The sequence below is a fragment of the Mytilus trossulus genome, chromosome 3, assembly GCF_036588685.1.
Source record: "Mytilus trossulus isolate FHL-02 chromosome 3, PNRI_Mtr1.1.1.hap1, whole genome shotgun sequence".
Taxonomy (NCBI): domain Eukaryota; kingdom Metazoa; phylum Mollusca; class Bivalvia; order Mytilida; family Mytilidae; genus Mytilus; species Mytilus trossulus.
In genome coordinates this window covers 84,873,559-84,894,802 of record NC_086375.1, presented here as the reverse complement: position 1 = coordinate 84,894,802, position 21,244 = coordinate 84,873,559, and the positions used below count along the sequence as shown (strand labels likewise).

Sequence of the window (21,244 nt, the reverse complement as noted above, 5' to 3'; positions counted from 1 at the left end):
TGCTGATGAAATTTTATATGCAATGGATTACAATGATATAATCAGCTGATAAGCCCACAATTTAATCTTAAATTAAGTACGTTTTCAAATCTTAAGCGTCTTATAAACGCGGAGTGAGATCTCCATTTTTCTCGCGAGACTTTCCAAATATTTACCTTGGATATCCGGTAAAATGAAGTTTTGAGGAGAAATTTAGGTAACGTTAGCCTTTGATAACAGGATCCAGGGGTTAAATTAAAATAAATCAGTGAAAAGTACGGCACTTTTGAGTTAACAGTTAAGTGCCAGGATGAAAGGTCCAAACATTGTACTCTTGATTGAATAAATTTTTAATAATTTGTGTCGTAGTTCTGCACTTTTTCTTTACTTTGAGGGCTGAGCGAATCAGGTGAATGTGTGAGTTTAGTATGTTTTATTTGTTTGCATTGTATTATGTTTGGGGAAGGTTAACTTTCTGGTAATAAGACCCGTCACGGCCTGGCTGTGGAATTGAATTCTAGTCAAATCGGCACCTGGTCATATCGGCACCAGGTATAGTCAAATCGGCACCTAGTCAAATTGGCACCTGGTTAAATCAGCACTTGATATAGTCAAATTAGCACTCATGTTAGAAGTGTTTAATATATATTTTTAACTGTAATAAAAAACAATAAAATTAAGGGATGGGTTGTCCAGAATTTTTTTAGTATAAAAATTATCGCAGGAAGAGTTGAATAAGGACGGGTTTGTCGAGAAATATTCACTTAATTTTATTCACATTTTTGGGGGTTGATGAATATATTTTTTTCAGGGTAGGTCTCATTTGGGGTCTAATTATAATAAGCTTGACCAAGCTTGGCAGATTTTTTCTAAGTGTGACAAGTGATAGTCAAATGATTAAGCTTGAAAACAAGAAACGAAGTCCAGTGGGACACGGGAAATAACCTGCGCTAATATGAGGCAGGCATTACCTGTGAATGGGGACGAAGTTTGTATGAATTATTTTTTTTAATTCAAACATGTTTGTAAAAGAAACATAAATACCGTAACGTTTCCAATTTTGGTTCTGTTGTTTGGGATTTTAGTTGTGACGTCATTCAAGTTATGGCGTCATATTCAATGTAAACAAAAAAACGTTGTCATCAGGTATCATTTTTTTTTACATCAAACAATTATTAAAAGTGAATTAGAAATGAGTTTCTTACTATATTTGTTGATATGTTGACAAAGTCCCAGGCAAACAAGACCGGAAAAAAGAAGCAGATTTCTGTGCAGATGCGGGGATAAGTCAGACAAAAAAAGTTAATGGTTTTGAGTTCTGACACTAGAAATTTTCCCAAACTTTTTTTTTAATTTTTATTTTTTTACCTTATACTATGATAATAAAAAGCGTGATACAGGATTCTCACCAAACTATAAGCGAGGAACAGGATTCTCATTAAACAATAAGCAATAAGTGGGATCCTAGAACAATCCCCCTCCCCCTCCCCCTTTAACCAAATTGGAAGTCCAACTGTAAATCTGATACGCTTGGAACTTCAGACCACAACTAATTGAAATCCTGGCATGCCTGGGATCATTAAGTGATTGTTTTTAATTCAAATTGAATCAACCCAATTTTTGGCAAGATTTTAGACATGGAAAAAATACCATTTCAGATTTGAAATCAATAGATATTTGAAGATCTTGCTTGATAACCAATGAGACAACTCTCCATCTAAGTCACAATTGGTAAACGTAAATCATTACAGGTCAAAGTACAGCCTCTACTTCGGAGCCTTAAGGCTCACACCAAACAGCAAGCTTTAAAGGGCCCCAAAAATGACTTAAGTGTAAAACCCTACAAACAGGAAAACCAATTGTGGTTGCATTGTTTTTTTACATTTCTTTTTCTTGACAATTTTAAAATTTCCTACTGTAGGATTTTGTGTGTTTTGTTGAGAAACATATATGTTACTTTTGTTATATATCTATATATATCATTTTCGATGGAGGAAAATAAAAAGAAAGGACTTCATGAGTAATTTACTGATGATTATTTTTTACAGACTGACAGATTTCAAGTTAGGAAAGTAAAGTCAGAAAACTATAAAGATGTCCGCATTCAATATCAACACTGCAAAGAAAGAAGATGTGTCTGTTAGACTTAAACAGCAGTATGTATCTTATTTTAACAGTTTTATTGTTGAAGTGTTACCCTAATATCTAAAAAGATAACAGTTAAAATGAGTATTGTCAATATACAACTTTCGAGTTTGATGCATTTCCGTCAAAAACTCTGGTTTTAGTGAACATCATTTGTGCGTTTCAGGGTGTTGTCATGTTCATTCCAATGTTGAGCAAGTGGTTGGGAAATTAAACAGCTATTTTGCACGAATTATTCGGCAAATTGAATTCACATAATCGTCTTTCACCACTGCCGTCATTAGGGAATTGTGAATAATTATATAAGTACCTACAGAACAAATCTTATTTCAAGTTTATCTTGCACAATGACGATCACTTAGACACTTGATGAATGTCTATAGTGCAGGGATACAGACAGGGGTCGAAATTAGCGCTAGTCCGGTATTCCAGGACTAGTAAAATTTGCCTCGGACCAGTAGATTTTGTCAGCTGGTGGTCCGGCGGACCAGTAGAAATTTTTCTATAAAATCACTAATAGCATCGCAATCTCCGTTTGTTTACAAAACAATTTACCTGTGAAATCAATAACACGGTACTGGGGGTATTACAATTGATCAAGTTGATTAATATCACGGGTGAGCGTCCTTCACAACAAGATAAAATGTGGAAATTTTTGGAAGGAGTTAAACCGCCAGACAAAAAAAATAATGATAATTTAATCCTGTCCCTTCCTGCTCATTCTGCTAATGCAGAAAGGGGGATTCCAGAAAGGGGGTTTTCTGAGATCAAACCTGTAAAGAATGATTGGCGATCAAAATTGCGTCCAACTGTTTTATCAGATCTTTTATTCATTATGTTTCACACTGAACATGCTGAAGATATGGCATCATTTGATCCAGTCCCGGCTATTGAAATGTGAAATATTTCTGGACAGCGCTCCAGACGACATAGTCAGTCACCCTATGGTCGTCGTGAGGATTGGGATGACGTGGAAGACAATGTTGATATTTTTTCTGTCCTTGATCCTGATTTTGATAAAGAAAATCATTGAGATTACCAAAGCCTTTATCAAAATCAGAATAAAGACTATTCCTTTGTTACTGTCTAACTTATGTAAACGAAAGCATCAAAATTAAACATCTGTCATTTATATTAGTGTTTGTCAAATTAATGTCATTTTTGCAGGACCAGTAGATTTGGAGTCGGGCCAGTAGAGTTTTCAGTCCACTGGTCCGGCTGGCCAGTACACAAAAAAGTTTAAATTCGACCCCTGGATACAGGCAATCCTCTTCATCTGGTAAATGACATCATAAAGGCGTGCATGATTAATAAGTGTTTGCAGGCGACGGACAAACTCGAAAAGTGGTCTATTGTGTAAAATGTTTTATTTAAACATGCATTTTGCTTCCAAAACTTTAACATGAAGTTTGAATTGATATTGTCCCTAAAACGTTTTTTTTTTTAATTATGCATATTACTTAAGCAGTTTGTATAAGATATTGTCTATTTAGTTTTCAATGATTCACTTCAAATAATAAATCTCAATTAACTTTGTCTTCAACACCTGTTTAAATTTGTAAGAATAATGTAAATTATGTTACTGTTACATTTTTATTGTAATTTTATGTTTTTATTTATTAGCATCTGTTCTGTTGATGCCATTTACCGTCATCAGTGTTAATGTGTTTCTTATAATATATAATTGATAAACATTTACAAATGTATTTAGACTGCTGATAATCTTTTATATTGTTTCTTTACAGCAATGTGAAGAGAGCAAAAGATGAAACAAAGAAACTTGAAACAGAAAGTAGGAAGATGGAAGAAAAGTTAAAGGAACTGAGGATGGCTATGAATAGAGAGAAGGAAGAAAGAGAGTATGTAAAAAAATGCTCCAATGATTTTTTTTCCTCATTTTTGGGTGGAACAGGTCTTTATATCATTTAGGTTTTTAGATTGAAACAGTGACATGAAATAATTTAAACTGTTATCAATTAGTTAACTGATCATCTCAATGTAGATAAGAGAAGAGGAAGGAGAAACTTCAATAGGACAGCAACTAGACAAAACACAAGTTATATTTATAGGTCTTTCCTCTGTCTGTATCACTCTACTCAGTTATTCAAAAAAATTGTATATCATGACCTTGTGGTGTAAAAGGCCGACGTAAAATACATTGACACAATTTAAATAATTGCCTTCAAATTTATTTTTGGTGCTCAATTGAATACAATTGAATTTATATATTTTTCAGGAATCAAGGTGGTGGATTTTGGAGTAGAGGACAAACAGGAAAATTAAATAGTTATGCCACTGATGTACTCAACAAACCAACAAAATCATCTAAGGTATCTACAGTCAATTTTATATGTCTTCTATTTAATGTACTCAATAAACAAAATCGTCCATTAAAGGTATCTACAGTAAAACAACTTATCCCCAATCTATGGTCTATCTAATGTACTCAAACAAACAGAACTATATTAGGTTTGTACAGTAACAGTACTGTAAAGACACTCATCTTCAATCTTAGCTCTATTACATGTACTCAATAAATCAACAAAATCAACTAAAGAAAAGACAGCAAAATTTATGAAAGGTTTAAAGTTCAAGGTTAGAGTGGGAATTTGGAAAGGTCTAAAGTTCAAAATTGTAGTATATGTAGGAGCTAAGAAAAGGTCTTCAGATTAAGGTAAGAGTTGGAACTATGGAAAGTCACAACATATACCAAAAGAATCATCTGAATAAGACTAAAAATTCTAATTAAAGAATAAGTGTATAAGACAACAAATTGCTGCAAACTAAATAACTTATATTATTTATGTTTTTCTTATTTACAGGATCCTTCAAAAAGAAAAGTAAAAGTTCTTAAAGATTCTCCATTAGGTAAAGATGATATATAAATACATGTATCGAAATTGATATTTCCCAAAAGTTACATGCTAATTCAGATTGCATTGGAGCTCTATAGATTGTCAGTAATGATCACCTTTTAAAACTTTTGCCACTGGAGGTAGATATAAAAGTAAGATGTGGTACGATGCCAATGAGACTAATCTCCATTTGAGACCAAATAACATAGATGTGAACAACTATAGGTCACCGTAAACTCTTCAACAATGAGCAAAACCCATACTGCATAGTCAGATATAAAAGGCATGAAATGAAAAATGTTAATAAAATTAAACAAGAAAACTATGCACAGAACAATGAATGAAAGACCCATATGATATACAGCAACCAAGGACATCCACAAAATTACAAGCTCCTGACTTTGTTCACTGTACAAGCAAAAACAGAATGTAGTAGGAATTGAACAAATTTGCAGGCACTCAACCCTCCCATAAGCCACAATCAATTGTCTTAAACCTTTTTGAAAAACTTTTTAGCTCACCTGGCCTAAAAGGCCAAGTGAGCTTTTCTCATCCTTTGGCGTCCGACATCGTTAACTTTTCCAAAAATATTCTCCTCTAAAACTACTGGGTAAAATTAAACCAAACTTGACCACAATCATCATTGATGTATCTAGTTTAAAATTTGTGTTTTTTGACCCGGCCAACCAACCAAGTTGGCCACCATGGCGTAAAATGCAGTTTTTGGCTTATAACTCAAAAACCAAAGCATTTAGAGCAAATCAGAAGGGGTAAAATTGTTTATCAGGTCAAGATCAATCTGCCCTGAAATTTTCAGATGAATCAGACAACCCATTGTTGGGTTGCTGCCCCTAAATTGGTAATTTTAAGGAAATTTTACTGTCTTTGGTTGTTCTCTTGAAAATTATTATAGATGGAGATAAACTGTTAACAGCAATAATGTTCAGCAAAGTAAGATTTACAAATAAGTCAACATGACCAAAATGGTCAGTTGACCCCTTTAGGAGTTATTGCCCTTTATAGTAAATTTTTAACCATTTTTCGTAAATCTCCATGATCTTTTACAAAAATCTTCTTCTCTGAAACTACTGGGCCAAATTAAACCAAACTTAGCCACAATCATCATTGATGTATCTAGTTTAAAATTTGTGTTTTTTGACCCAGCCAACCAACCAAGATGGGCTGCCATGGGTAAAAATAGAACATAGGGGTAAAACGCAGTTTTTGGCTTATAACTCAAAAACCAAAGCATTTAGAGCAAATCTGACATGGGGTAAAATTGTTTATCAGCTCAAGATCTATCTGCCCAGAAATTTTCAGATGAATCAGACAACCCATTGTTGGGTTGCTGCCCCTAAATTGGTAATTTTAAGGAAATTTTACTGTTTTTGGATATTATCTTGAATATTATTATAGATGGAGATAAACTGTAAACAGCAATTATGTTCAGCAAAGTAAGATTTACAAATAAGTCAACATGACCAAAATGGTCAGTTGACCCCTTTAGGAGTTATTGCCCTTTATAGTCAATTTTTAACCATTTTTCGTAAATCTCCATAATCTTTACAAAAATCTTCTGAAACTACCGGCCCAAATTAATCCAAACTTGGTCACAATCATCTTTGGAGTATTAAGTTTAAAAAATGTGTCCAGTGACCCAGCATCAAACATAGATGGGCGCCATGGCTAAAAATAGAACATGGAGGTCAAATGCAGTTTTTGGTTATTACTCAAAAACCAAAGCATTTAGAGCAAATCTGACATGGGGTTAAACTGTTTATCTGGTCAAGATCAATCTGCCCTGAAATTTTAAGATGAATGGGACAACCTGTTGTTGGGTTGCTGCCCCTGAATTGGTAATTTTAAGGAAATTTTGCTGTTTTTGGATATTATCTTGAATATTATTATGGATAGAGATAAACTGTACACAGAAAAAATGTTCAGCAAAGTAAGATTTACAAATAAGTCAACGTAATCAAAATGGTCAGTTGACACCTTTAGGAGTTATTGCCCTTTATAGTCCATTTTTAACCATTTTTCGTAAATCTTAGTTAACTTTTACAAAAATCTTCTCCTCTGAAACAACTGGGCCAAATTTTACCAAACATATCCAGAATCATTATTAGGCTATCTAGTTTAAAATTTTGTTTTGTGACCAGGCTAACCAACCAAGATGGCCGCTACGGCTAAAAATAGAACATGGGGGTAAAATGCAGTTTTTGGCTTATAACTCAAAAACCAAAGCATTTAGAGCAAATCTGACAAGAGGTGAAAATATTGATCAGGTCAAGATCTATCTGCCCTGAATTTTTAGATGAATCGGACAACTCGTCTTTAGGTTGCTGCCCCTAAATTGGTAATTTTAAGGAAATTTTGCTGTTTTGGGTTATTTTCTTGAAAATTATTATAGATAGAGATAAACTGTAAACAGCAATAATGTACAGCAATTTAAGTCTCAAAAATAAGTCAAATGACCAAAATGGTCAATTGACCCCCTAAGAAGTTATTGTCCTTTATAATCAATTTTTAACAATTTTCATAAAATTTGTAAATTTTTACTAACATTGTTCCACTGAAACTACACGAACAAGTTCATTATAGACAGAGATAATTGTAAGCAGCAAGAGTGTTCAGTTAAGTAAGATGTACAAACATATCACAATCACCTAAACACAATTTTGTCATGAACTGTCTGCTTCCTTTGTTTAATTCACATATACCAAGGTGAGCGACACAGGCTCTTTAGAGCCTCTAGTTTGATTAGAAAATCTGTCATAGTTTAAATTGTCAATTAAAATATATATGTTTTCTGTCCAGATATCCCTGAAAGATCTAGTCAGCCAGGAACATTTGGTCACTTAGCTAAACAAAGTCTTAATACTCCTAGAGAAAAGATCAAAGGACCTAAATGTGGACAGTGTGAAGAGAAAAGGGCTATGGTGGTAAGTGTAGCATGTTCAGTACAGGGGTATTTACTTGAGTATAAAAAACGTACACAATACAAACATAAATGATGACAACCATATTTCACAAATTATTTTAATAAGAATTTACCTACTGTTTTAGGTGTAAAGTTATATAATATTTGTGTGGTTAACTTAATTTTTTTTTTGTAACTATGGTTTAAGAATTTATTTATCTTTAGAGATTTTTTTACGGGACACATCATTGTGGTCTAATATGATATGAAGCCTTCTCCTTAGCTATCATTTACTAATATTCTTCATCAGTCTTATCAAACAATTTATAGGGGTTGTTTGGAACTCATTGTGTGGTGAGTTTTTGCTTCGAAATGACAACCTAACTCTGACTTTAAGATGAGGTCCAGAAATACAAATCTGTACCATTGGTTTTGGTGTTTTAAAAGCACAAAATATAAGAATCTACTATCGTTCAGGTTATTTCTGGGTCAGTTATTGGAAGAATTTCAAATGTTGTAGTTCATGCTTATTACATCTTCCTGCACAAAACAGACTGCTTAAATTTAACTTTGTCAAAATATTCATTATGTTTTATAGACAAATATCTTTGTTTTGTAGTCCTGTGTCCAGTGTTCAGAAGCTTATTGTGCCCAGTGTTTTGCAGCTTTTCATTTAAAAGGAGCTTTAAAGAAACACAGATCCGTACCTTTGTCAGTGAGTACATTTCACTTTTATAATATACATTGTTATTACAATGTATCATGATTATAGCAATTGGATTTGAATAATTCAAAACCAAGCATGAAGTTTAAGTTTTTGTTTGTGGCAAATACTTAAAAAAGATGAGTTTTTGAAATAATGATAAAACATCCACAAATATAGACTCATCAATGGTTCAGTTATACACATATGAAATAAAAACTTAAATATAATCTTTAATGGAAAGTAATAGACTGTGTATTTACCAAATTAATGTATTTTTTGGGTACAGTGCAGGGCTCACGCTACCAGGCGACTTGGGCGAAGAAGTCGCTTTCCCGACCGTCACTTCGCTTTCCCCGACCCCCAAAAGCGAAGACAAGTCGCCTGTTGTTAACGATACTCACTTTCAGTCGCTGCCGTCATCGGACATTTTCAATTTTTACCAAGTTGATGAAACATCAACTTTTTATTGATAATTAAAGAAATTTAGACATAAAGGATTAATAATCTTATGAAATGAGGTTGAAGCATCGTTTTTGCAGTGTGTAGCAAGTAATTTGATAAAAATACAACATTTTATCACTTGGTGCACTTCCGAAAGTTCCGGTGCTTAATTGTTACTCGAAAACGTTCATCAACCTAACTTTCAGCTGCAAAATAAGTTTGTTACTTCATTTAAACTTGATAAAAGTTCCCCCCAGTAAATGTTCAATCCATTTATTGCATTAAAAACGTCATGATCCTTTCCAAATAACTTGTCAAACATCGTTTATTTTTGTAAATTTTCTTGCAATCGTCCACCATTGTCCGATTTCTAAACTACAGATCGGAAGCGAACCAACTATGACTGAAATCCGTATTTTTACAAAAATTACTACGGACGCACGGATGGAACAGCTGACAGAAGAAAATTGATCTCAAAAGGAAAAACTACGCATTTCACACGCATTAAAAGACTTTTGGTTCCATCTAAATAAACTCATCATTGATTGGTGTATATAATTCCCTATAATTTATATGGATTGTTGTAAACTATTGTAAAGTTGCTTAACTCTTAGACTATTACTCTAATATCAATATATTATGGCCCAGCTTACCTTTATATATCTTTTGATGAGAAACACTGATTTCATTCATAAGATAGTTTTTAATTTAATTGTAATTGATATATTATAAATTCTTTACCTTTTAAAAAAAAAATTTTTTTTTAGTGCTAGACATTTAGCTGGTAGTTTCTCACAAGGACCATATTAAATTTTAAACAACTTTTAATTTGAAATGTTACTTTATTTGAACACTCGGGTATGAATTGAACAATATAAAAAGAACATTATTTACAAATGACCTTTTATAATACAGTAAAATCCAAACATTGTAGCGCACCGCGCGAATGAGCACTTCTCTTTCAAATCTCACCACTTCTCCCTATCAGTTTCAAAAAGAGAAGTCACTTCTCCCTATAATTCTGAAGTAGTGTGAGCCCTGCAGTGGTACTACAAATTTCAATGTTCAACAAATTACAAATATTCTACAGGAATGAATACATCGATTTTTTAAACCATGAATTAAATATCTACTAAAAATGTAAGTTTACCTCAATCCACAAAAAAAAATTCCCACAAAAAAAGATAATCCCAACTAAGTTTAAACCAAAAAGAGATAGCAGTCATCTCGAGGGCAACATTCTATCTCCGACAAGTGTCAATAAAATAGGCCAATCTATAAAGATTCCTAAGTTTATAGCTATCAGAGGGTATTTATTAATTTTATAATCTGTCGTTTTAACAGGAATGAAACTTCTTATAAATGGTCTAGGGGTTCAAACAGTTATACCAAAAATAAACAAAGGCATGTGTTTATAAATTTTTTATTTGTTCCATGGTAATTTAATATTCAAGTGAACAATATTTTTGATTACAGGCTTCAGGACCAAGACAGTGTATGTCACCTAGACCAACACCACCACCATCTAATAGGTAATGTAATTCAAATTCATTGAAAAGAAATAACTTGTTTGTGTCGTGAATGACACTCATTGTTGTATGACATCAGTTTACAAGACCATGTTTGATGCTGAGCATACATGTATCAAAATCAATTTTACCTTTTAAATTATCAAATATTTTCCACTAAAAGATAATTTTCTTCACCAATATAGCATAGAATTAAGGAAATCTATTATATCAGTCCAGTCAAGTGTGTGCTATTTGATATATAACCAAACTATTGTAAACTAAAACTTGTAAAATATGCTTATACTCTCCATAACAGGGAATACCAGAATGGGTACCAGTCTGCAGAAGGTGCTGTTAATTTACATACAATGAATATTCATCAGCGTGATAGAAATAGTCCAGAGGGTGCTAGTGGATCATTTGATGGTCCATCATTGTTAGATGGGACTTATGATGAGAGTGAGAATGCTGTAGCCTTTCAACAAGCTTTACAGGCCTGGAGGACTGGTGAAGCAGCCTCGGAAACCCCTAGTAAACCAAAAACAATAACACCAAGACGCCATTCTCCTAGAAAAACTCCAAGTATGACATAACAAAATCTAAATCAATAGCACACCAAAACTCGTACAAGTTTCCATTATTTGTAAGATATTGAAAAAATATTACTCATCTTGAATTAATTTCTATTCAGATAACTTTTTTTAGATTTCCAGAGATTTTGCTAGTGATTTTTGTTGAGCCTTCGACATTAGTTGAAAAAGCTAGACATTGCGATCCTACATTCTGTTGGAGGCAGTGGCCAAATATTTTACTTATAAATGCACTTAGTTTTTCTGCTGGGAAACATTGCATTCACTCTGTGGTTATAGTTTTTAAAATTTTGATAACTTTCTTATACTATTCTTGATTTTTTAGGAATACATACATTTTACTGACATCTCTAAGTTGTTATTTAATCACTAAACTCCACATATTTGTTATCTGTAATTTACTGTTTCATTTAAGCTGTATTTTTTTTGTATTTTCATAAAAGTCAAGAACCATATTTAATTTCATTTTGTTTTTATGTTTAGGGGATCATAATGTTGAACATATGGACCACAGTACAGGTACCAATGACAAGTCACCAGAACTTGATATCAAGTTTACTAATAGTCTTAGTTATGCTGAACGTCTTCTACTGAAGAAACATAGGAGAACAGATCTTGATGGCTTACCTACTCCTAGACTAGACAGTAATGCCACTACACCTAGGACATACAAATCTGGTCGTACTACACCAAGGATTCAGTCATTCCCTGAAAGAGAGGATAGTTTTGACAGTGATAGTAAGTCTGTTAAAAAAACCAAACCCTCTAAAAAAAACTCACCATAACATACAAATTAGATAATTATAAACCATTACATTCAGCATGTACAGCTGATGTTCAAAATATTGATAAAAACACTTCTTTCAATTTTTAAATGTCTAGAACATATTTGAGTATAGGTAAAGATAAAAAGTCTTATAGCTTTGATTGAGAGATGTCTGCTTTCTTTAATTGTAGATTAAGCTAAGATAATTTAAGTGGTTAACTTTGATTGATATGGTAATGATCTTAATTAGATATAGGAAGATGTGGTATGAGTGCCAATGAGACAACTGTTTATTATATATATACTGCAAAAGCAGAAATTTTCATGGAGGATTTAATTTCGTTTATTTTGTGGAAAGAATATATTCATGAAATTAAAACCTACACGAAAATTTAATCTAAATATAATAATATCAGTACCATTTACTGGAAACCACAAAATTAAATCCCCATGAAATCTTATATAAAACCAAAACCACGAAACTTTAACCATAAGAAAATAAATGTTTGTACAGTATATATGTATATTAACTCTGTATCATTGTAATTTTAAAAGTTAAAATAAATGTTTCTACAGTATATATGTATATTAACACTGTATCATTGTTATTAAGTTGTAATGAGTATAGATAGCAATATTATGTTGTAGCTTCTTATGAAAGAGTGGAGTTCCGAGCTCTGTATGAAGCAGCCACATCTAAACAGCCATTAAGTCTTGCCAGACATGATGAGGATAATATCTCTATAATAGAAATTCAGAATGATGAGGTTTGTATGGAGTATTTTGAATCACAGATTCTCATAATCAATAAAAGCTATCAAAGTGTAAAAGTTGGTTGGAATAATCTGAAAAATAAGGGACACAATATTAATAGATGATAAAAATTAAGGAGCATTTTTGCAGCCTGTTAAATTCATTGATACATAAATTAATCATTTGACATTTATTTTGTATTTAATTTACATTCATGCTACTTCAACTCTGAGCAATTGTAATTTTTTGGTTCATATCTAATGAAAAGGGATGTAGATTTATATACATGTATTATCCGTTTTAAATTATAATCAGTGTTAATGACATGACCCCTCCTCTTTAATTAGGTTATCCACAACAGACCTGCATCAATGGTAGGTGATGAGTTGGTGTCAGATTATCACACTTTTATTATCACATCACATCACCTTTTTGCTGTTTTCATTTACAATGCAAATGCCTTTTGCCTTTTCTTTTTATTTTAATATTAAAACTGTCCAATTATATAAAGATGTATGATTAATGGTAAACATATTCTGTAGTAAGGATGGAAAAGTAATTTGGTATGGTGCAGTTCTCAATGAAATTTGATTAATTTTTTTTAAATCAATTATAGAAAAAAGATTCAGCTGAAATTTTTGTTCAAAATGTTAGTATTGAATGTTCTATAGATCAATATATGATTTCAATGATTCCTAGTGAAAAACAGGTATTTACTGTTACATATTTTCACTGTCATTTTGATCATGTATATGGTTCTGGATTGTATATATTTAATATAAAAATCATCCACGGTTGAACTTGTAAGTAGTCCTCACTATGTAAATGTATTTATTTTGTTTTTGTGTTTCACATGGCAGTTTGTCATTTCACTTACCTTTGTTTACCAATGTTTCACAAATCTATTATATCAATATCATGGCATTTTATATTTTACATACAATTTTGAAAGAAGTACTAAGACAACAGTACTATAAAGAAGAAGATGTGGTATGATTACCAATGAGACAACTCTCTACCAGAGACCAAATGGCATAGAAGTTAACAACTATAGGTCACTGTAAAACCTTCATCAATGATCAAAACCCATACTCTATAGTCGGCTATCATTGGCCTCAAAATGACAATTGTAAAACAAGAAAACTAATTTCCTGATTAATCTACAAAACAATGAATGAAAAACCAATATGCTACACATCCAACAAACGACAATTGCTGAATTACAGGCTCCTGGTTTGGGAAGGGTACATACAGAGGATTTGTTAGTATTTTAAGTATAATTGCTATTTGAACAAAATTTCCTTTGATCTTACTGACTTATAATTTCCTGTCTCCGCACAGTAGATTGATACTAAAAAATTTCACTAGAAACCAACACGCACATGCTGTTGTCAATTAAATTAATCATAGGTAAGATAGCCATAAACAGACTATAATAGTTCATCTTAAAACGATTGCTTTTCTCACTTTTGCTGTACCAGCTCAGACGAGAAAGTCAATTTCGCTGAGATGACCAACGATGATCTATATAAAGTTGAGAAACTAATTACTGTGTTTTGTGAAATTGTGTCTATGGAATAAAAATCAACTAATACATTTGGAATAGAAATATTCATGAAATCCTTACAAAAATATGAACCTATATTTTGTAAATGGCAGTTGTGAAATATTGCTCATTAAGTCCTTAAAGTGTAATGAAGGGGAAAGATTTAAAATGTTAACCAAGTGATTCCATTTTATAAAAAAGTAAATTGTTTAAATAAAAAGGTAATCTTTTACTTATATAATTATTCATATAAAAAGGACAAGAACTGTATATATGCAAAAGGTAAAATGATTTGGTAAAAGTCAGGATATAGTTGATAAAATGGTAGTATCTTTGATAAGTTTATAGTATTGTTACTTGAACTGAGTGATATTTTTAACTTCAGAGATCAGATAATATTGAAGAGACAACAGCATGCAATGTTCAAGAAGCTGATGATTCAGATATGTGGGCAATTAAAAGTCAAAGGTAAGCTTCTGTAATGCATATAATTGGCTAAGAAAATGATGATCAATACGTATAAATATGACTGAGTACAAATTGAAAAACATATAAATCATAATGCGAAAATAATGAAATTAGGTTATTTTATCTTCAGTATTAGAATTTATGATTATGTGTATTACAAAATATTTATTAAACTATCTTTAAAATTTTGTAAGTTTATCATGTGTGCTAATGGATCGTTCTTTTTATACCCCACGCAACGGGTTGCGGAGGGTATAATGTTTTTGACCCGTCCAACCGTCCGTCAGTCCTGTTTCTTGTCATCGCAACTCCTCTCAAACCACACAACAGAATTTCACGAAACCTTTTCAGATAATAAGGACATACTATGTAGTATTGCATATCGACGGGAAATTGCGATTCAAATTTTTTTCTAGGAGTTTGAACTTATTTACTTTAATGTACTACTGCAACAGTTTGTCGTCTCAACTCCTCTGAAACCACACAACATTATGAAACTTTGTAGATAATAAGGACATACCATGCAGATGTGCATATTGACAGGAAATTATGATGCAATTTTTTTTTCTTACACATATTTTATTTCTCCAATGACAATGTGGGGACGTGGGGTATGTGAGCGTGCTCACTAAGGTTCTTTAATTTCCACAGCCAAGGAATGAAAAGTGTATAAATGTATATATAGATATTACAATTGGCTTTGAACAATGTGGTTTTGCATAAATCTACAAATGAGTATTTGGTGTTGAATGCAAATTACAGCGCTTTTATATCTTATTTTGTTTGAATATGAAAAATGAATTGATTTCCTACAATTTCATGCTGAATAAATACATCAATATTTTATCAATAACTCATTACTTTCAGAACAACAGATTTACCATTAAGATCACGGAATGTTGATGATTCTAAACCCCCACATTTTCCAAAGTCTGCACGAGGAAAGTCAGGAAAAAACCTTAAATACAATGAACACAATGATCAGAATGAAGAAATGGAAGTTCCTACAAGGCCGAAATCTTCAAAAAGTAATTTACAAAACTTTGAAACTGTTAAATCTAGTGCTTCAGCACCAATCATTGACAGGGTACCTTCAGCATCAGGGAAGGGAACTAATTCAACAGATACAGGAAGTAGAGTTTCGTCTGCAAAACAAAGACCCCCATCATCAAGACCGGTATCAAGAGCTAAAACAAGCCAGTCAAGACCTGGATCCAGAGCAAAAAGTAGAGCAAGTTCAAGGTTAAATGGGTAAGAATTCACATTATGAATATTTAGATTTTCCTGTTTCCATTAGAATTGAAATTTTAATTCTTTAGTAAAATGATAACGCTTAATTAAAATTTTTCAGTTTATTAAATTTTAATCTTACTTTTGTTACTGAGTTTTTACGAGGCTATAAATTGATATTTATAGATTATATAATATATATGATAATAGATAATATATTATTATATTGCTCATCTCAACGAGATTGATTTTCTCTGTGCTGAGAAAGTATATTATATATCATTCAGTAAGAACAAAGGAAAATTTTGTAAAATAGCGATAATACCTTAAATTGATGAACATTATATCAACCTAAAATGACATAGTGCTTGTTGAACATAGCAAACAAATGTAATTCAGGTATTTAAATTTGATTTGAAGTAAAATAAAATAGTTTTTATATTCCTACAGTGAAAGCCATTTAACCATGGAACCTAGTAATGCTTTGAAGCAGATTGCCTCCTTGCCATTAGATGATAATGTGCCATCCTACACCTCAGGCCTAGGAGATTTCTTAATGGCTGGTGTCAAACCTGCTGAACAAGAAAGGACCATGACACCATCAAAACATAAAAAATCAGGCCAGGAAAAATTTAAATTAAGTTATACATGTAAGTTGTTGTTTCTAGACTATACCGGGAGTTTATATTTAATATGAAAATAAAAAGATGTGGTATGAACTATCCATTACAACAGAAGAACAAAGATGTGAACAATTACAGGTACTATATTGCCATCAACAGTGAAAAAAACTCATACAATTAGTATGCTATGAAAGGCAACGAACAATGAACGAAAACAAATATGGGGGACAGAAACCACCCACAACAATGAAATTACAGTTGCATGGTAAGGGACATAATCATCAATCAAAATCAACCCTTGTGTAACCTTTTATGGTGGATTTACAAATCAGCATAAGCACAAACGAAAAAAATCTGTGTGAAAGGTCTTCACTCATTGAATAAAATCAAAGCACAAAACAACAAAATACATAAAGACACATTTTGGCAATTGAAAGCTAGTTCAATGTCAAATTTCAACAATAAAATTGTAATGACATGAGCAATTTTTTATTAAATTATTGCAAGTAGTTCATTTTATAGCAAAAAAGTTCTAGTATCCCTATTTTATATCTTGACAAGTTCTTTCAATGTAATAAATTTTTTTCTTTCTCTTTCAGTTTACAGTATGTCTCCAAGGTCATGGAAACCAGACAAAAGTCTGTCTGATGCTGTTCCTAGTGAAACAATACAACCAATAGAAACACCCAGACTGGCTGAGCCAGAGGACCCATTAGCCATTCTAGAGGCCAAAAATACAACTGAGGTTCATGGACTAGGGTCTGCAAAAGGAAGGAATATGCTGTCTGAGTACAGTGCACAATATGAGGAAGAAAATGAAACCAAGAAAGTTGTGGATGGAAACATTAGTCCTGCATCAACAACTAGGTATGTCCTTTTACAACACAGATAATGCCTTATTTTTTTACACCTTGTATTTCAATAATTTCAGTTACAATAATGTCTCTTGGAGTCAGGGCCCCAAATAAGGAATGGATGAGTTTTTTTCTGACGCAAACATTTGTGGCATCATATTAAGACAGATAAATAGACTTGGCATAAACTGGGAGGGCTTTATGAGTTCAGAACTGATGGCAAAATATCACACCCTCCATACTTTATAAAAAAAATCCAATCTTGCATAGGGCATATGTTTTAGATATTTGAAATGATTTATTTCCATTATATTGTATTTTTGTTTTCCCTCAGCATCTTTCAACACTTTAACAGTGTTTTTTCCAATTTCCAGCACATTAGAACTATATGAAATATAACTTTTGTTATTTTAGGTCCTTGAGTCGTGTAGATACTTGGTTAAGAGACACCACTCTCCCAGAAATGCCATCAGAATCTAGTCAATCAACTCAACAGAATAAGTCAGAGGATATTACACCTCGTCCTTCATCAAAACAAAATAACTCATCACGTCCTAGATCAAAAACTCCCAGAACTCAACGTACTGAATCCAAATCTTCCAAAACTCCACGTCCTGAGTCACAAAGAACATCTGTTCCAACATCACAGACATCTCAAACACCACGTCAGACATCTAAAACACCACGACCTCTGAGTAGACTAAGGTCATCACATGCAGAGGATGGACGACTTTCAAGAGCTATTGGTAAGCTGGTACGATAAATTCAATGCTTAATTTGATATTGAGATCCTATGATAATATTAAGAAATGAATTAACTCTTTATACCGTTGGAACTCAAGGAAAAAGTCTATCCGACTATAAGTTCAGCTTCAAAATCTAAGGATTCGGTCTTGACCCTCGTATAAGTTGGTCAAAATAAGGGTGTTTTTTTTCAGCTGACAGTTATTGGTAGACACAAATTACAAAAAGGACATGAACAAGACATTTAAACAATATGTATGTGCTCTTTACTGAAAAACAAGATCAAAATCTGTTATAAATCAGGAGAGAAACATAGAATTATAGATTGATGATTTTTGGTTCTCTGGGTAATAAAGGTGCTCTGATAGTGCAGACATAAACTAGAAAATTTATAAAACTGATACTTGAATGGTAAATTGATGTCATTTGAATTATGATAATACTGATCTCTATCAAATGTATAAACTCCTCATTTTCAGTTGTGGATGGTGATAATTTAAGTAAATTTGATGAAGTTGGTGCTAGGGAAAAGTCAAACATAGAAGATGTAGAAACTTTAGATAAACTGGAATGGGAGTTAGCTTCACAGTCTGGTAGGGTTACAGGTAAGGAATATAAATAATCTTTAGATAAACTGGACCAAATCACTATTTTACCCTTAAAAAAATCATGACTCAATTATTTTGGACACCACAAAGGTTCCATTAATTTTTTTAAATCATAATAGAAAATGTCTGACGCCAACAAAGTGATTGGTATAAAAGATCAATAGTTCAAGTGATGCTGATTTCTAGATAGCACTAAGATCTATATATTCCTATGTATTCCTATTTATTCCTATGTTTCCCCTGTAAATAAAACCAAGATGATTCTTCAAGCTATAATTGAGAATACCTGTATATTTTATTTCTTAAAAGCTGATGGGCAGATATCAAGACTGAGTATTTTGGAAGATGACCAAAATAGCACAGGAAGTTTAGATAGCCATAGGTCATTTAGTAGAATGTCTCAACAGGACCAGGGATATGATATAAACATAAGGCTCAGGTGAGTTTAGATAGTCTTAATTCCTTCATTGTAATGACACTTCTCAATTTCAAGAGTATGATATAAGACTGTTTCAAGTTTTGATAGGGTGTAGGAGAGGGTCTTATCCAGAATTCCAGAGAAAATAAATTCCAAATCTCAAATTCTCATGTAAATAAAGTGTCCATTCCTGCATCACAAAAGATTTTAATCCAGAATGTCAGAGGATTTTAATTGTTATTCACAAATTCCTCAAAATTGAGTGTGGACAGCAATTCATGATATAGTAGAAACAATAAAATTGTATAGTATAAAAAAGGTGATGTGGTATGATTGCCAATGAGACAACTCTCCACAAGAGACCAAAATGACAGAGAAATTAACTCTTCTTTCTTAATATATTTATATACATATTTGGATTCATTATACATTGTACAGTTGACTATCTTTCATTAGTACACTTTCCCTTTTATCATGTGTCTTTAGGTAAATTTTAGTGAGATATGATGGTACTCTGTAATATTTTGATGGTATGTCTTTGTATTTCAGGGAAGATGAATTATCAGATGATATCAACACAGACAATGAACATGATGTAGATGAAATGGATGTTAAAGCCCTACATTGATTCAAAATTTGGACAATTTATAGAAATGAACAATTTTAGTTCCTGTTATGAAAATATTGTGCTGCTCAGTTTAATTTATTGAATATTACATTTCTTTGACGTATGATATATTTCAAGCTGATGGATTCATTTGCTATCAATAGAAAATTTGCTTTTTTCTGGATACTGATTTTTTTTTATAGTTTTCTACAAATAATAAACCAACTTGAGGCTTCTGTTTGTACTATAAGCTTTTAGCTATATTCTGAGCTTCAAGTTGGTGAATATTGTGAACTTCATGCTTTGGTGGGTATTTGGAAATTAGTGCTTTGCTGCAAATTATGAATTTAGAATCTGATGGAAATCATAAGATCTACTCTTTTGTGGATATTTTGAGCTTTTAGCTTTGGTAAATGCTATGAATTTAAATTTTTCGATATGATAACTATGATTTGGTGGATGCTAAGAGCTTCTGCCTTTGGCGGATTCTATGATCTCCATTATTTGATTGTTATTAAGAAGGTTTAGTCTTTGGGTAATACTATTGAGCTTTGTTGAGTACAAATTGGCGTATTCAAATGCATGTGTTAAATCATAGGCATTGTGTATTTTACTTAATATATAAGAAATATTGATGATATGCTAGTAGTTTTTATACATTTTTATGGTCTGTAACAAATGTTGTTTATGTAAATTGTTAGTTTTGCTAAATGTGTACACATATCTTCAAGATTAAATTATTTATAAAGTTTAAACATACATGTACTTGTTGTTCATGCAAAGAGACAAAGGTAGTACATTAACAATAGAATGGTTAGTGATGGTATTAATCAGGGAATGGATAGAAACAAAGAAAATATGTTTTTATAATCAGGGGCGTGTCCAGGATATTTGAAAGGGGGGTGTAGAATAAACTATTTTGAAAAAAAAATTGGACCTTTTTTTGGCTTAAAAACATAAAATAATAGAGAATTGCACAAATGTAACGGTTCCTGACTTAGAGCATGTATATTTTATAGTTAAAGTGTCAGGGTGTGCCGAGTTCTCTCCATTTATTGTCTATGGTATATTAAAATGATTGGATGGATCTTAACAGCAGTAGACCAATAACGAGAAATTCCAAACTGAAGGGTATAAGGAGTTACTTAACATTTCAATTCCTAGGCCAGGATTTTATGAACGAGAGGTGTGATTACGGTTGAGGGTCCATGGGGAAGCTCAGAAGCTCCTGAATTTCAACAATTTAGCATCAAATTATGAAGTAATCCCTCTATTTTTGATTAAGTTCTGGTTTCGTTGAACGACACACATGATACAAGACAAATAAACACTGAAGAATAAAAATCCTTCGTTCTGAGTATTGCTTTAATGTGGAAATATACATATTTCTAGTATACATGAACCTTGATGCAAAACCTAAAATGAACACAGAAAAATACTGACAGACTCTCATTTTCAATTACTAGAGTAGATTCATTAG

At 32.2% G+C, this 21,244-nt stretch overlaps 1 protein-coding gene across 1 annotated transcript; it reads left to right on the top strand.

The window, feature by feature from the left end:
• Nucleotides 1-3: 3 nt before the first annotated feature.
• Nucleotides 4-20,519, top strand: LOC134712687 (zinc finger B-box domain-containing protein 1-like). The gene is made up of 19 exons (XM_063574477.1): nucleotides 4-196; nucleotides 2,028-2,135; nucleotides 3,870-3,983; nucleotides 4,361-4,454; nucleotides 4,947-4,992; nucleotides 7,797-7,921; nucleotides 8,519-8,614; nucleotides 10,523-10,578; nucleotides 10,874-11,139; nucleotides 11,631-11,885; nucleotides 12,562-12,680; nucleotides 14,598-14,680; nucleotides 15,548-15,931; nucleotides 16,361-16,560; nucleotides 17,133-17,400; nucleotides 17,802-18,133; nucleotides 18,611-18,736; nucleotides 19,049-19,178; nucleotides 19,707-20,519. Exons 2-19 carry the CDS (start codon nucleotides 2,074-2,076, stop codon nucleotides 19,783-19,785), a joined length of 2,835 nt encoding a protein of 944 aa, XP_063430547.1. The 5' UTR covers nucleotides 4-196; nucleotides 2,028-2,073; the 3' UTR covers nucleotides 19,786-20,519.
• Nucleotides 20,520-21,244: the final 725 nt, after the last annotated feature.

Bases quoted from the DNA above. Each gene is read 5' to 3' on its own strand.
- LOC134712687 (XM_063574477.1), top strand. From the start codon at position 2,074: ATGTCCGCATTCAATATCAACACTGCAAAGAAAGAAGATGTGTCTGTT. The intron at 4,455-4,946 runs GTATCTACAGTC...TCTTATTTACAG, and splicing joins AACCAACAAAATCATCTAAG to GATCCTTCAAAAAGAAAAGT. The intron at 7,922-8,518 runs GTAAGTGTAGCA...TTTGTTTTGTAG, and splicing joins AAGAGAAAAGGGCTATGGTG to TCCTGTGTCCAGTGTTCAGA.